Raw genomic sequence first — 17,137 nt, 5'->3', positions numbered from 1 at the left:
GCTGTGTGTTCTATGCACAGTGTTAATGCCCTACTGCCCCCCCAGAAACAAAACATTAGGTTTTTAAGTAGGAAAGAAACCACAGCACCATCACACAGTGTTAAACAGAGGATGGGTAGAGGAGCACTCAGTGTGGGCAGGTAGAGTGAGAAGATTCCAAATGGTGCCTCACACAGCGCTGTTCCAGCCAGTCCCCAGCTCTGTTTGGAGAAAGGTCTGTGCTAACAGAATGCTGATGGTACAAATGCCAGAAAAGATCCACCTCTCTGTGCTCAAGCAAGGAATGCCAGAGGATGGGATGTAAGCCTCAGTGGGATTTACAGCAATTACAAATGTAACCAACTTAATTCTGCCAATTAAAATACTTAGCCCACACCAGCATGCTGTATGGAACAGACCCACAGGTCCCATCCTGTGCTGTTGGAGGTGGGAAGTGGAAATTCCCCAAACAAGGCAGCGTTGTGCCCAGCTGAGAAATTTCTGCATGCTGTGCAAACAGTGACGCTGAGCTCCTTCATCTCACAGCAAATCTGCTCTGGGTTGGACTTCCAACGGCAGTGAAGAGCCATCTCTGGCTCTTCGTCCTGCACTCCCTACAAAGAGGAGCTCCACAACATCCGCTGTCTCTGCCACTGCAGCCCAGCTGGGCAGTTCGAGAGGAACAGGGAAGAGTCACAGTTAGCAGAACAACAAATTTAAACTTGGCAAAAGTAATGAATTTTATTTACAAATACAGGTAATGAGGATTACAACAGAAACACTACCGAAACTCCATCTCAAAAACAATGATTTATTGGTAATGGCATTAAATGGAGTCTCAGGCTATGGTCAAGCAATTATCCAGGAGCTGTAGAGAGAAGTGAAGATCTCAGCTGGCTGCAGTAAGGCCTTCCAGTGTCTTGCACATCCTTAGTGGCTCTCTCCTTTTTTGCCAACTACCTGATAGAGGAAAAGACAGACAGTGGCAATGAGTGGTGAACCCAGCAAGCGGCACTGAACTTCTTTTTTTTAGTCAGCATCAAAAAATGAACAACCACAACATTTTTCAACTACATTAGTGCAGCTGAGCATGCACTGCTGCAAGTGAAGAAGCTGTGAATCCCTCTGAGGTGCTGAGGGCTGCAAGACACAAGAAACTCTTATCCTCAGTGTGAATAAAAGCAGCAAATTATCAGCCTCACTTGAGAAGAGTTAGAAGACAGGAACTGCACAACACATCACATTTAGAAATGTTATACACCCAGCATTGGACCTCAGAATGCTCTGTGAAATAACACAGCAGGAAGAGAACCACGGGGTACTCCAACAATGTTTGTTCCTTTCCCTTGGTGACCCTACTGTGTAAGTGCCTGACAGCATCTACCTTACCATGCAGCTCAAACCTGAGGAGAGATCTGGATTTTCAGTTATTCTTAGTGAAAACATTATTCCTTATGAAGACTACTCCTAATCTCCAATTCTACAAACCCCACCAGCCATCTCAGCACTTCTCATTTGCAGAGATTACCACTGCCACCACCAGACTTCGGTGAGATTTGCCAGCCAACAGCAAGGAAAACACCAGCACTCTATATTCTGCCATACAAGCTTACAGTTAGCATGGCTCATTAAGGAAGGGCGTTGGGTCCCGTTCATTACAGATACTGGACACAAGCATCAGACAGCAGGAAGTGATGCAATTTTAGTCATTTTTCTGAAAAGGTAATCCCAGTGCTCTTCCCAACTGTAAAATTAAATACCCATTTCTAAGTCAAAACAGAATAAGAAGGAAGCTTTAAAACTTTGGACTTGTTCTCTCTTGCAGGAGACCTTTGTCAAGACACCAACTGCCAACTCATTTCCATCTAACCAAAGTAGCACTTGGAGCTACGACAACATTTTGTCTGAATTAGCTTGAATAGAGGTTACAGAATCTACATTAATGGAAGATAGGATTTCCAATTACTACTTGAAGTTGAAAACTAAGGAGTAAAATCTCTCTTGTGCTCTGATGGACTCCTACAGCCAGTATGTTGAGTGTTAATTACCTCTGCAACTAAATGACAATATACCACACAAGATTCCCACAGGCAATATTGACATACAGAACTGTAGGAGTACCATACCAGAGACAAAGGATGAAACCTCCACAGCCCTGACTTAGAGAAGTCCCACCTCTGGAAATATTCTTCCCAATTCTTCCCCTTTTCTTCCACTTCTTGGAGGGAGCACTTCAATTTGTCTTTAGAGTATCCAACTGCTTTTGGTGAACTGAGTTATCACTATCAGAAAGTAATTCGTATCTACTGATGAAAAGCACTTTCAAAAGACCAATTTCATCTCCCAGGAACCCTTGACCAGAAGCCCTTCACCATGCTGTGACCTCAACTTAATGCTCAGTGTCAGGAAAACTCAACTTGTCAACTTAAGAAAAAAAAAATCAGAAATCCAATCATTCACGTTAAGATCCAATTAATCAAGTTAAAAAAAAAAAGTTAATCTGACAAGAAGCAGTATTTATTCCTTGTGTTTCCAAAGCAAACTGTGTTCAGACACAGAAAAGCAGAAAAAAAAAAAAAACAACAAAAAACCCCCCAAAAAAAAACCAAAAAGAAAAAAGAAAAAAACAGTTGGAAGATTAAAGATTAGCTGTTAGCAAGTGTATAACTTCAGTGAAAAGTATTGCAATACCAGTCTGAAGTGGGAATTGACAACACGCCCATGTGAATTATCTGTGAAAATTAATCATGTTGATACGGGTACTTTGTCAACACAGGTAAAAGAAACATTTTCTGACCATCCCACTGTACCTTCCCAAGAAGAAAGTGTGCATACAAACTTGCACCAAACAATCATCACTGATCCTTTTCTCAGGAATGGATCAATTTTCCAGCTGTTTACAGACATAACTGCCACTTAGCACGCTCCAAGATACTGGTCACAGCCCTCATTTCCCCTACAACAGAGGAATCTTTTGAAGCAGGTCCAGCAACTGGACTCACGCTGCTGCAGCATGATCAGGCCACCCCTGTACAAACACCATTTAGCTCCTTACTCTGCCTTCCCTGCTTAATTTCCTTTGAGCAAAGTGGGGAACAATAAAGAGAAACTGGCAGCCTAACTTCTTACTGCAGTCACACCAAAGTCGGACATCAATCTTGACTGAGATAAAGAAAAAACAAAAGTCAAGTTTTCTGTAGAGCATTTCACAAACTCCATTACAGAATTCAAATCAAGCTGAAAAATGAGTTACAGACAAAAAAAAAAAAGCTGTAAAAGTGTTAGATGGTGTGCTTTTAAAAATGTCAACTTTGGGATAGAGTACAGAGTTTGTGAAACTGTAAGAAAGGGAAGTGTTTAAGATAAGATTTGGATGGGGGAAGAGAAAGAAGACAGATGAGTTGATGCATCAGAAGGTAGAGAAGGCCGTCCCTGATTGCAGAAGGTACAGACATGGGTCTTGCATCAGTGCTGAGATTGTGAAAAGGGCGAAAGAGATGCTAGATAAGCAGAGGAAGCAAGGAAAGGGAGTATGCCACACCACACCAATCTGATTATTACTTTTTAATGTCTTCTGCATTTTTAGTTCTTTAGAAATGGGAAGTTACGCTGAAAAACAAACAAAGAAAGTGTTACAAGAAAAACAGCAGCAAAGTGGAGAGCAGTAAGTCGTTCTGAAAAGCCTTGATTCAGGAGGAGACCAAGAAATCCCCACCTGCCCATATCCCCAGCCTCCAAAAAGGGGCAGCGAAGTTAAACCAGACATAAACAAGAACTCTATTGGCATTGAGTTGCATAGTCTTCCACAATTAATGAAATTTACAAGTGCATCACCTGGCTCACAGGATTTATGATTAAGCTCCCAGTCAGGAGTCAAAAGGTCACAGAACTTCACGGATGTCACTCAGCATCAGTTGCTGGCCTCTCAGTAGTTTGAGAAGCATCTATGGGCACTGGAAACAAACCTCAAATGTAACCTCCTATATCTTGAATGCAGTCTGGTATAGGGCTGGGATTCTTTAATTCTGCCTCAAATCAGATCTCATGAAGACGAGAAGCAGAAATAATTTGGCTTAAATTAAAAAGTCGTACATTTACAGCAGGCTTTTCAAAAATTACTTCAGAATGTGAAATATGTATGGGAAGAAAATGTTAATTGCAATCTTCTGCTTTTGGGGGCCCTTTATTTAAGTAGGGCAAAGAGCCTGAGCTGTTCCCCCCATCACTTTCAGCTCTTACCTCACAGTTCTGCAGTCAGTTCATACAACTTCTCTCCCTTGTGACCCCCTTTCCTGCAACTCCAAAGACTTCCTTCCTCCCAGAGGAGGAAAATCAAATTCAGCAGTCTTACTGATCAGGAAGAGGTCATGCTTACAGCCCTGGTGGTGTTTGAGAGCAACATGAGCAAATTCAAACCTTCCTAGACTGAAGGACACAGTGGTTGCTGTCACACACCTTAATAACCAATTGCTGAACAATGAGCTGCTACAACCAACCCTGCGTTCACACCCCACTACATCTAGGTACCAAAATACGTAGGCCTGATGCTCAGCAGAATCACTGAAACCAATGTTTTGCTCAGTGGTGGGTTTCTTTTTCTAAATTGAAAAAGAAATGTATAGAATCACTTGAGCAGCAATGATTTGAACAACAAAAGCATGGCTGGACTCGTGCTCATGTCTACTTTTACATTCTAATGCTTCCATCTAGAAATAAGTGATTTTTACAAACTCTTCAAAAAAAAAAAATATCAGGGGAAAAAGCACTCGCCCCCTCTTGTTAATTATGTTTCAATACTGCTTCTACCATAACTAGAAGAGAAATATGCATTGCATAAGTGGACTGAGTTAAGGCAGTGAGGCACCTGAAAGCAGTACGGAGTGGGTCTTTTCGTCAGTCATAGAAGATAAAAAGAAACATGAGGTTTCCCTGTTGATCTGTCAGCCTAAATATAACTAACACTCAACACTACATTAAGGTTCCACAGCTGACAGGACCAGTGGAAGTGAAGGAACAGAAGTTCAGATTCCTGAGTACTTTGGCTTCCACGTCCCATTTGCTATGACAACATATTTTAACATCCTAACATTAAACTACACGTTCCAGAAATTAATATTCCTATTTTGTACAAAGTTGAGGAGTACTTCAACCAGGAAAGGATTAGCAGCCCCAAAAGCTAGCAGTGTATGCTCTTCCGTGAGGAAGTTCTGAGCAGTTCTAGACATTCTGATACTACCAGTGCAGTGCTACCCAGCGTTAACATTTAAGAAAGATACAGGTCCTGTAAGCTGGTGCTTCCCTCCCTGTCCCTTCCAGTGAATGTCACAAATCACATTCCTCAGTAGTGCAAAGACATTCACACGTGAAACCAAAACAGTAACTAGTGTGGTATTTAACAGGCTATACAGCAGCTTTCAAGCAACTGCACTGCATTTAAAACCAACACAGAATTAAAAATCCCCTTGTTAACAACAAACAGGTAAGACTCGTTCTATTTTTTAATACCTTCATGGGATCTGTGTGCAAGTCAGAATGACAACTCAGGCTGGAAGGGGCATTGAGAGATCATCGGTTCCAGCCCTTCGGGGAAAGTGTGCCAGGATGAGACCACCTGAGATGCCCTGTCCCATGGATTCCACCATGTGCCTGCAGAGCCTGTTTCAGTGATCAGTCGTTCTCATTGTCAAACCATTTATCTCATCTTGAGATGTAAACTCTGAGTGGAGCTGCATCTGTTGCTGCCTGCCTTCTCCATGTGGCTCCTAGTGCAGAAGGGTCTCTTTGTTTAATGACTACCCTTAAGTACTTCAGCATGAACTACACACAGACCTTAAAAAGTCTACCTTAGCCAACACTGACAGGAATAAGGCTGTTACAGCTTCAGACTAAGGAAGCATGTGAGCACTGCATCCAATTTACTGTTTTGTTCTCACAATTTAAAACATTGTAGGAAACATCATGTGGCTCACCACTAATCACTAGTGCTCATGATATCCCACAAGAACTATACATTGCTTAGCCAAAGGCACCTCTGTCAAAATTATCCAAGGAAAAAAATAACAGATTTAAAAGAGTGTGCCTTTTAGAAAATAAACTTTTGGAAAGCGGAGTATTTACAGAGTGTACAGAGAAATGGAACTGAGACAGATCAAATACTGAAACTATCAGTGTAAGAGTGCTACTTTCTTCCTCAAAATAACAGAGAAGTACTGCAGATTAATCACGTGACATTAAATAGTAATGGCAAAACCCACTGCAGGCTACAGTCCTGCTATCCTAAGTGCTTGTAAAAAAGGCTGTACACAACAAAAAAAAAAAAACACAAGCAGGTTCAAAATGAATTAACCTATCTCTAGTTTTGAGTAGAACAGATGTGTTCCTTTAGAAATTTCTAAAATTGGTATCCATTAAATTTAGCATATTAGAGCATCTTTTTCAATGGCTTCATATTTCAGTAAGTTGGCAAAACTTTGTCAGGCATCTATTCATTAACATCATTACTCATTTTATTAAGTTTTAGAAGAAGATGTTAGATCAAGTTTTAACGTAAAAATCAGAGTACATAACGTGGCAACTGTTAGCATTTTTAGCCTTCTGAAGACATAGGTGGCTTGTGGTATAAATTCTGGGTCTTTCAATGTCAATAGTTGCATGGGCCGCCCAGTTTGGAAGCAGTGGTGTTACAGCTCTATTTGCCTTTGTAAAGAGGGTAAGTCTTAAAGCAGTTTGTTTTTAATAGATACTACATTCTAAAGGAAAGCTGTAAGTAGCTTTGAAAGTTTCAATACTTTCAAACCCATTTCACATTCTCAAAAAAAAAAAGGAAATGAGAATGCTTTATCCTTCAGCATTTGTCGGCCTGAAGTCATACCACAGCAAGTTGTTCCATTCCCTGTTCAGTGTTAAAAAAGTGTGTTTAATGTCATATTTACCTTGTGATCAATAATTTTTTGGATCTTGAGTTTACGTAGTGCTGCCTACTGAATAAAATCCATAAAATCCTTCACCAAAACAGCCACCAAGCCAATCACAAGGAGTCTGTCTATTTCATATGGAGACTTGCTTCCCTGCTTCCTGAGCACCAGCAGCAGACAAGTTTTGAAATCAAGGTACAGATCTCTCAGCTGTTAAGAAACAACACTGTCTATAGTGCAGATAACTGGACAGTTCCTCGTGTTTTCAGTAGTTGATGGACACATTCTTACCTTTTTAAAAAAGACGAAGAAGCAGTCGATGAACAAAAACAAAGGCAAGACCAAAGAGCTGTTAAGATATAGCTGCATGTTTTGTTTTGGATGTTTTGCTTTGAAATCTACCTTAAGTTGCAAAATTACAACAACTGAGTGTATTTTACTCAACTCTTTTCTGGATGAATTTAAAACATTTGTAAGTACTTTTAAGAAAGAAAGACTTACTCGCTTGAAGTCATTCATGTTTGTTGCTTGGACTGGAGTTCCAATAAACGTGAAGTACATAATTCTTGTTGTCTCTTCATCCCCATGATTAGACTGGACAAACAACTGAAAAATCCCAAAACACAAGCACTAAGGTGTGCTGAATTCCTGAATTAGTGCATGAAGTGCTAGGCTCTCAAGATCTTTGAACTAACTACAGAAATGCTTTTTCCCATCATAAAGGCCTCATTACCCTCTGGAGAAGCAATTCTCCTCTTATTTTAAATGATTACATAGAATGCTGTTATTTTCCCAGTGGTTTACTTAAAAACATACACAGCTTGGAATTTCCCAACTTCCATTTCCAATCTGAGGACATACTCAGCAATCAAACAGGATATAAAGTCACAGTTCACTCTTCATTTAAAGCTTACTCAAAATAAAGTTCAATATGAATAGTCTTAAGGCCTCCATTTCTAAGTATACGTTAGTACTACAGTCTGCATAATTGCATGCTTTACAGCATAAACACTAGAACTACAAATTTATTTTAGAGATTGCTTTACTTACATGTCTTTGCAAAAATTTCTTTTACTTCATTACCTGTACTGAAAAGTCACGAGGTGGACAAAATGACTTTTTTTTTTTTTTTAATTCTTGAACACAAAATCCAGGTTCAGCTGGGAAACTTTGGAAACGTTACCGTGGGGTACATAAGCAGAGTGCAAACAAGCAGAACTTTTATTTGATTGCCCTATCACTTGCCTAGTGTTTGCACACTGTCCGGCCAAAAGCTAACACGGGATTTGATTAAATAATAAATACGTGGCTTGTATTTAACAGCATAGTTTTGTGGGGTGTAAGTCTACGTAATCTATCACCATTTCATCTGGGAGAGCATAAATTTGGGTTGCAAGGAGGGTGCCCTATCTGCACCCTACTTGCACACCACTTCTTGCCTCCTGATCTTTCCAAAGGAAGACAAGATGCCTCTCATGAAGGTATGATTGTAAAAATGCAGTAGGATTAAGTACTATGCTAAGTCCTGAAGAGGTGAAATGAACCATCTCTCACATAGTGGGTGAGAGATATGGCATGCACGTTGCCCTGGTTCACCCAAACTTTCAGAAATCCTTTGAGCATGAACAAACAGCACGCCATCAGTGGTGAGCAACTAAAGACATCTGCAGAGAAATCAACATCACAGTGCTCTAGAAGCCTATGAAGTTTTCAGCCCCAGCAGATCATACAGGATTTACTTACAGTTACACTGTTAACATTCTGAAATTTAACATAGCGAAGTTGGATAATGCCATCTTCTTTAATATCATCTGGTGTTAGCTCCAGGGCTTGAGTTGGTTCACTTCTTTCTGCTTCTTCAAAATCCATAGATCGAGGAAGGTTGATAAAGATTTTTATGTACTTTGGACCTTGTCCTGTGTCAAAATACAGAAGCAGGATTCAGATGCTTTAGTGTTTTTTTCTTTTTAAATGCTGCTCAAGAAGCCCTTCCTTATCTCAGCATCTAAGTGCTATTCAAAAAAAGGCACAGACTTGAGATGCAAAAGGTACAGATCTGCCATCCTCACACCACTACTCCAGACAGTGAAAGATATCAGAAGTTGAACTACTTGCCTAAGCTTCAGTGACAGAATTCCATGTAACAAATCCAACAAATGTCTAAAAAAATTGTTTTTCTGTGTCACATGTGACATTTATGTACATTGTATTCAATTTTGTAATGCAAACCAACCAAATATCAAAATTAAGCAGTTTTTCCGCTACTCTCACACTGACTTCCTGAACAGAGGTTCCCCTCACAGCAAGTCCAAACATAGTGAAACCCTATTTGTGTCATACCAAATATAAGTGCACAAGGACAGAATAATGGTAATCAGAGAATCATCACAGACTCATAGAATGGCCTGGGTTGCAAAGGAGCACAGAGCTCATCAGTTCCAACCCCCTGCTGTGTGCAGGTCGCCAACCAGCAGACCAGGCTGCCCAGAGCCACATCCAGCCTGGCCTTGAATGCCTGCAGGGATGGGGCATCCACAGCCTCCTTGGGCAACCTGTGCCAGTGCCTCACCACCCTCTGTGTGAAAAACTTCCTCCTAAAGAATTTGAGATAATTTGTTGTTGATTTACACCAAATTTACCTACTGCAAATCCCAACATGATTTCAGTAAAAGGAACTAGGGACAACAGTAACATCTTTCAACATTTAAACTAAATGTGGAGAAAGCTCAGGTTTCCAGGACACAGTTAGAGACAGAGATACCTCACTTACCATTATCTGGACCCTGAAGTTTCATAGAATAAAGCTTGACTGGCTGACTAAAAGCAACAGTAATAAGCAGCTGAGGGGGAGAGAGGAGAAATTTGTTGTTAAATACTGTTTTCTTCATTCTCCAAACAAACATAGCACAATAAATAAGCCTAAACTCACAAATAAAATGTCGTGTGTACATTCTCTATATTCCATACATGCACTAGTCTGCCACTTTAAAGTATCAGTAAATGCTACTCTGCTTACAGCTTTTCTTCAGAAACGTGTAGAAAATTGGAAATGCTACAATGAACTTTTACTTCATCCACCTACTGTCTCCGCTCTTTTTCACACTGCTACAGCAATATAAACCCAAGTCATTAAAAAAAATACCTGCAAACCAGTCACTGAAAATATCTTAATATCCAGTGTACCTGCTCATCACAATCCGATTCCAAGTACGTAGAATCTTTACGTAAACAATTATCAAATCCATGCTCATCACTTTCATTAAGACATTCACAGCCAGCTTTGTTGATAAACGGCATTAAGTCCATCTGAAAGGAAAAACAAGAGAATTGCTGACTGCACACATCTGCCACAAACTCACCCAAAAGTAGAAGGAATAAACGAAATTCTTCTCTGAGCTCATTATTAAAAAAAAAAAAACCAACAAAAAACAGAGCACACAGAAAACCTCAGGGATTTATATAAAAAAAAACAACTACAGGAACTTGTTGGATGGCAACTTAAACCACCCTTCTCACAGATATATGTTTGGTCCCAGAGAGTAATGTTCTCTCATACTGAAGCCCCATATACTAGCTTTAAAATTACTACGTATTACAATTCAGGTTGTAGCTTCACAATATAAAGTAAATTAAAAAATAGGCTGCTTAGAGAATATAGCTCACTTCCTGTATCCTACTTCCCATAACACTAAGAACTATGTTATTCCAAGTTAAACTACTTACTGCCTTTTACTTATCCCCACCCACACCATATAAAGTGAAGTGCAATGCATACAGTGGAATATTTAACACAGAGAGGAGCTGCAAGAAAATTCAAGTGACCTATGCCTTTGAAGTTTACCAAAAAGAGAAACATCCATCTGGATTTTGCTCACATTTGTCTAATGGATATTGTCAGCACTGAATTTAAAATAGTTAACCTCAAAAAAAAAACCAACAACCAGGTGTTGGACTGCACGTCATTTGGGCTGCTACAGATGCTCAAAATCAAGTTGAAGATGTTTGATTTTCTAACATGAAGGGATGCACACTAAACTGTGACATGACTTAGTTATTTGGTAATTTACATTTCACCTAACTGGGTTTTACTCTGCTGGCAAAACAACAGGCAATCTCATTTAAGGAGTAATACTACACCAAGGACTGCTTGAAGAACACCATCTCAGATAACGGCTCTAGGAAAGTGTTTTGTCACATCAGAGCTCTCACTTACATGTTTCTAAGTACAGCTATCAGGTAGGCTTGTAATTTGAAGCACACAATTGCCTTGATCCAAGAGGAAAACAAGCAGGACATGAGAAATAATCTCCTGAGAGAGCAAATATTTAAGTGGATTGCTTTGCTCCATTGAGATTTCAGCCAAAAATTCAATTATCCTTATCAAGTTTTGATTTTTCTAGAATACAGGTCTAGATCATGCAATGGTAAGAAATCTATTCAAGAAAAAATATTTTAAATTATTAGAGAATAGTTAAGAACTAAATTTTAGTTAAGTGATTTAGATGCAAGGTTTTAAAAATATCTTGTCTGAGAACATGTGGCCCTCCATTTTCATGGCAAACTGCTATGCAGCTGAACTATTATGAAGGTTATTTCCTTCAAAGGATGTTTTCTTATATAAATAAGAAAGAACATTAAAGCGGCAAGCAAGAAAAACAAACTCCCAAACTACAAATCAGCCTACCACCAGAAGAATAACAAAGAGGATTTCTTAAAGAACAACCAGAGCAACTTTTCAACGGCTGTGTCTAACTATGTCCTTCACCATGGAAGATCTTGCACTTCAAAAATGTTTTGGGAAGACGTATTGTGAAGCTCGAGAAGAAGAAAGAAACATAACACAAAGCTGCAGATGAATCCTTATCATAAAATATGAAATCCATTGTTTTAATCACTTATGGCTATGTGCAGACATTTGTCTTAATATATTTTACAATTCTGTCACGTACATATTTAGTAAGCATGGTTAACTTTCAAATGTTGTCCCTTAAAGCCATGGGAGCTTGTAGGTTTCCCTACAGGAACATTATTTGACCAGAAGATGTTTGGAAAGGAACAGAAAGTTTTAACAAGTCACGTAAATTTTAAAAAGAGGCTCAGATAAAATATGCTTACATATCCTTTGGGAATATCTGTATCTTCATTATTTCCAGGATCATTCTCCAGGTGCTGCTTGATTTTTTCTTCTAACCCTACAGCATCTGCTCCTTGATATTGGTCAATCCGCACTTTGTTCCGAAAGAACAGAAACGTTGGTGTTGCTGAGATATTGTTGGTAGCAGCTGTTCCCTAGAATGCATAAATTAGTTACCAGTGTTCTCTAGCACACTATTACCAACATCAGGCGAAAACACTTTCACATGGATGAGAATGTACACATTAATATTAATCAAGCTACAGCAGCCCCAACATCACAGTTTTCCTTATACTGCAAGAACCTTCAAGTCAGACAACAACTTGAATTGAAATGCTTCAGATCCTCCTAATCTTTCCTACATTTAGGCATTCTTTCAAAGGATTTTGTGTTAGGTTGGTCAGTCCATCATAAAAATCCTACTACTCACATGCTCTTGAAGGTGAAGATCACCTCATTTCCCACGTTACAAGCATTCTTTACACCTGTGTTACTTCCCTTTCCAAAGAGATTCATGCACACCTCGAAGGCTGCAACCTTCCACTGTAGAAGGTGGCTTCTATTTCATTTCTACCTGTATCTGTAGCACCCAGGTGTTTTTTTTCCCAAAACTTGCCATAATTCAGTGTTGTTTTAAACAGCATTGCTACTTTTACACTCATCTCTCTTCATTATCATTTGCTTTTCTTGAACATTTGCAAGTTCAAGAAGCTTCCTTTCAACACACCACTGTTGATTTTTGCTAACAACCCTGAAGTCAATCAACAGCTCCTCTGCAACACTTGTCTGTTAAAAACAGACACATAGTACTTGAGAGGAATTACTGGCACTGACTTTGTAACTGTGTTACATCAGTAGAACACACAGCAGGAACTGCTAAATGCCCTGCACATAAGGAAGGATATCAAACTGCTAATTGCAAGAATATTTTCCTAAATGTTCGGTCACATCTCTCTGAATATAATAATTTCGGATCAATAAAATTTCTTGTTAATCAGGAAACACATAAATGGACACTTACTATACTGATCAAGCAGCTTTCCTTCCAGTTTCTCAGTCATTGCATTGTCTAATTTTCCTCTTACAAAAGCTGAAATATGCTTTGGAATACTAACCTGGCACTGATGCACATCCACTTCCAAAAATGTTGCCTGAGGGTACTTGTTACTCAGAGCATTGAAAGCTGGAGCTATCCTTAAACAAGGACCACATCTGTGAAAACAAAATAAAATTCAACCTATTTTAAAAAAAAAAACCTCTTGCCTCAAACTGAATCAGTATGTTCATTTTCTTACTTTGGCACATGTTGGGTGAAAACAGCCAACAATCTGAATTGCACAATGCTAACTGCTACATAATACCACGTCATCATTACTGTGTTGTTATATGAATTACAGAAAGCTATGGCTGAGTTTTACTGCAGTACATATACAACAACCACAACTGGGGGTTGGACTCAATGATCTCTGGAGGTCCCTTCCAACCCCTACAATTCTGCGATACAATTCTGTGAACTGCCTGTGGATCCAACCCAACCCCAATGACAGGCCCTGCAGCTGAAACAGAATCAACCAGCACCATTATCAGTTATCCCTATGAGCAAAGGTAAAAAATGCCTTCTAAAGTGAGGTTATTTAGTAAATAAATCCTAAATCAGATGGAAGAAAATGAAACTGAGCCACTGCTAGTCCAACAGCTCAAAGAATGAGAGCAGGGAGAGGAAGAATTCAGAAGAGACAGAGACTGTCTAAACCCTGATGTTGGGTGAGCTTCTAAACATATAAGAAGATTGTAACCACTGTCCAGTAAGCACATTGTTATGTGGCTGCTCCAGTGCTGAAACTTTGTGGTCAGGGGCCTGAACTTAGTGGGCAGTGAAGCCAAGCAGCTGCAGCTGTGATCCCTTCCTAGGGAACGAAGCATTGGCAAAGCAGTTGGAAAAGAGGCCTTGCCCCTATGGCAGTGATGTCATGATGGGAAGATATCCCTGCAAGGATGAGTCGGTAAGTTAGCCAAGCAAATGGGCCACCATGAAGAGAGGTAAGCAGTACCTGAGGGAATCTGCTGAGCTGGCATTAACATACACCATTAAAATGAGCAATACCAATTCTTAAGATCCACACAACATCGCTTTTTTGCCTCAACAACAATATTACAGTAAGAATCACCCAGACTAAAGGAGTGAGTGGCCGTGTGGTGCTTGGCTGACAGGCTAAACCATAGCAGAACCCTGAGTAAACTCTCTGAAACTGAATGCAAGAAATCCAGTGCCACCTGTGGAGGACAGCTACATTAAAGTCCCTGCACAGGACGTGACATAGTGATGGCATACTAAACCCTTAGCAGGGATCATAGGAGCTACTATTCACTGTGACAATATCGAGTCACAACAGCCGACTTCGCTGCGGGCATGAAGATGCAGCCACCTCAACATAGGAAGCTCTTGACAACTTGTGCAAACGGCAGCGCAGCACCAACCCATGAAGAACCGCAGGCTATTCCTGCAGCAGCGCACAGACATCTCTCAAATCTCTAGCAAAGGGCTCCGGCCCGCTGACGGACACTCAGCCTCCCCTTCCCACCCTCACCCCGAGGAAGATCGGCCCTGCCGCCAGCGCCCAGCACGGCCCCACACCGACGGCGCTCCGCCGGCCGGGCCCGCGCCTCACGGCGCCACTCACCCCCGCATGGTGAACTTCACCACGGCTAGGCGAGAGCCGGCCGCGCTCAGCTCAGGCTGGAACTCAGTGTCGTTAGCGATCAGCTTCACGCCCACCATCCTCGCCGGACGGGGGGAGGCAGAAGGTGCCACAGCGGCGGCGCCGGCCTCTATCTGCAGCGTCACGGCGGGAAGGCGCGGCCGGCGTGCACCGCGCGGCGAGTCGCGCTCAACGCATGCGCGCTCTGCCACGCCTCTCCCTGCAGCACTTCCGGCCGCGCAGCGCAGCGCTTCTCAATTCGAGAGTAGGAGGGAAGCGAGAACGGCCATTTTGAAAAATGGCACGCCGGAAGCGAGGCGGCCATCTTTGTAAGGGGCACGCCGGAAGCGATGCCACCATCTTTGTAAGGGGCACGACGGAAACAAGGCGGCCATCCTTGTAAGGGGCACGTGTGAAGGGAGGCGGCCATCTTTGTAAGGGGCACGCCTGAGGTGAAGCCCGGTTCCCCGCGGCCCCGAGGAGGACGAGGCGGCCGCGGCCTTTGCCGTACAGCTTAGCACTCGCAGGAGGCCGGCGGCGTTGATATGATATAGCACGATTCAGGTACGTTTGACATCTCGGTCTTTGTCGCCTCTGATCCCGCCGCTGGGTCCCGTAGAGGTGCCCGCAGTTCTGCTCTCCTGTCAGGAGAGGTCCGTCCCGTCGATGCGCACACTGATGAGGCGGAACCGCCTTTCACAGAGGATTCAGACCGAACGCGGCGCCTTCCGTGCCCGCCGCAGCCCTCCGCCTGCGCCGCGCTGTCACGCTCCGCCGCTCGTCTCTATGGCGACGCCGCTGCCTTTGCGTGCCGTCAGTCGCGGCGGCCGGGGGGCGGCTTTACGACACTGGGCGCCGCGGCGGCCGGCCTCGTCAGCTGCTCGAGGGAGCGCGGCGCCCGGGGGCTCCTCTGCAGAGCCGCGGCGGGGACAGGTGAGCGCTCGCGAGTCGGCGGCCTCCTCCCAGCCGCGGCGCGCCGTGCATTAGCCCCCCGGTGCGCCATGTTGTAGGGGGGTGGCGGCGAGCCCCACCGGCCCCCGAGGATCGTTCTCGCGGTGCGGGCGGGGCGTCACGGCGCGGAGTGGCGGTGTGTGTGGGGGCGGTGTGTATGTGGGGTGGGAGGGGAGGCGGCTGCACCCTCGGTGCCGCATATTCACGGCGCTTCGTGGCATCCCGAGGCTGTTTCCCTTTTCTTGTGCCGGCCCCGATGCCACTGGTAAATAGGGGTACGGGTTGGAGTTCGCTTTGCAGCTCATGGGGTGACAGTGCTGAACGCGGTTGTGACAGCTGGGATCTGGAAAAACCTGTGTGGGTTCCCCGTGTCGCCCAGCGAGGTGCCAGGGCAGCCTGCTTCTGAGGCGTCTGCTAGCTCTGCTGCAGGATCTGGATGGAGCCAGAGAGCCATTACGGCTGAAACAGCTTTCTGACACCATCACAGAATCACCACGGTTGGAAAAGACATACAAGACCATCCAGTCACAGATGCATAATGCTAATCACAGAATCATAGGGGATGGAAGGGACCTCCGAGAGATTGTCGAGTCCAGCCCCCCTGCCAAAGCAGGTTCCCTACACCAGGTTGCACAAATAGGTGTCCAGGTGGGTCTTGAACATCTCCAGAGAAGGAGACTCCACGACCTCACTGGGCAGCCTGTTCCAGTGCTCTGTCACCTCACTGTAAAGAAGTTCTTGCACCCATTTGTGTGGAATTTCTGGCCGTTTGCCCTTGTCCTGTCTCCACATACTGCTGAAAACAGTCTGGTCTCGCCGTTCTATCCCCCTCACCTTAGATATTTATAGACCTGGATCAGGTCCCCTCTCTGCCTTGTTTTCTCAAGGTTAAACAGACCCAGTTCACTTAGCCTTTCTTCACAGGGGAGATGCTCCAGTCCAACCGTCCACCTATCACCAATAGTACTGACTGAGCCATATCCCTCAACACAAAATCCAAATGTTCTTTGAACACCTCCAGGGTTGGTGACTCCAGCACCTCCCTGGGCAGCCCATTCCACTGCTGGACCACCCTTTCAGAGAAGCAGTATTTCCTAACGTCTGGCCTGAATCTCCCCTGGCACAGCTTGAAGCCACTCCCTCTAGTCCTATCACCAGTTACATGAGAGAAGAGGCTGACCCCCAGCTCACTACAACCTCCCTTCAGGTAGTTATAGAGAGCAATAAGGTCTCCCTTGAGCCTCCTCTACACCAGCAGCATCCAGCAGTGCATCCCAGCTGACCATGTCCACCTATGTGGCATTATCACTTCCTTTATCTGATTTTGCATTCATCTGTATACCCATGAGGTGGGTTTCTATGGGATAGCCCACGTTACCTTCCTGCTGTTAAGTGCTTTTGGGTTGATGTTCTGCAATCCTGTGCTTGGCTGCGGAAAGCAGTAACCTGTTACTGGAATG

The 17,137-nt window shown here is 43.1% G+C and overlaps 2 protein-coding genes across 6 annotated transcripts in view; one reads left to right on the top strand and one right to left on the bottom strand.

The window, feature by feature from the left end:
* Positions 1 to 700: 700 nt before the first annotated feature.
* On the bottom strand, positions 701 to 14,987 carry TXNL1 (thioredoxin like 1). 3 transcript variants are annotated; one of them, XM_048931640.1, is made up of 9 exons: positions 14,709 to 14,986; positions 13,143 to 13,239; positions 12,009 to 12,182; positions 10,077 to 10,199; positions 9,664 to 9,733; positions 8,637 to 8,809; positions 7,395 to 7,499; positions 3,541 to 3,588; positions 701 to 939 (listed from the first exon to the last, which is right to left on the bottom strand). In XM_048931640.1, exons 1-8 carry the CDS (start codon positions 14,804 to 14,806, stop codon positions 3,562 to 3,564), a joined length of 867 nt encoding a protein of 288 aa, XP_048787597.1. In that variant the 5' UTR covers positions 14,807 to 14,986; the 3' UTR covers positions 701 to 939; positions 3,541 to 3,561. The 3 variants fall into 3 exon arrangements, with proteins under 3 accessions (XP_048787597.1, XP_048787596.1, XP_048787595.1); XM_048931639.1 differs by lacking the exon at positions 3,541 to 3,588 and having other exon boundaries at positions 14,709 to 14,984; XM_048931638.1 differs by lacking the exons at positions 701 to 939; positions 3,541 to 3,588 and adding an exon at positions 5,800 to 7,184 and having other exon boundaries at positions 14,709 to 14,987.
* A 75-nt stretch (positions 14,988 to 15,062) lies between these two features.
* Positions 15,063 to 17,137, top strand: part of WDR7 (WD repeat domain 7) — a 113,619-nt gene continuing 111,544 nt past the window's right edge. Inside the window, exon 1 of one of the 3 annotated variants that reach the window (XM_048931554.1) lies at positions 15,063 to 15,290. The gene's annotated coding sequence lies outside the window, so the exon portion shown is untranslated. Of the gene's footprint in view, positions 15,291 to 15,556; positions 15,660 to 17,137 lie in introns of those variants that run through there. The other 2 variants (XM_048931557.1, XM_048931555.1) reach the window with 2 other exon arrangements.

Source organism: Lagopus muta, chromosome Z (assembly GCF_023343835.1).
Source record: "Lagopus muta isolate bLagMut1 chromosome Z, bLagMut1 primary, whole genome shotgun sequence".
Taxonomy (NCBI): Eukaryota; Metazoa; Chordata; class Aves; order Galliformes; family Phasianidae; genus Lagopus; species Lagopus muta.
This window is presented reverse-complemented; position numbering and strand designations above follow the sequence as displayed.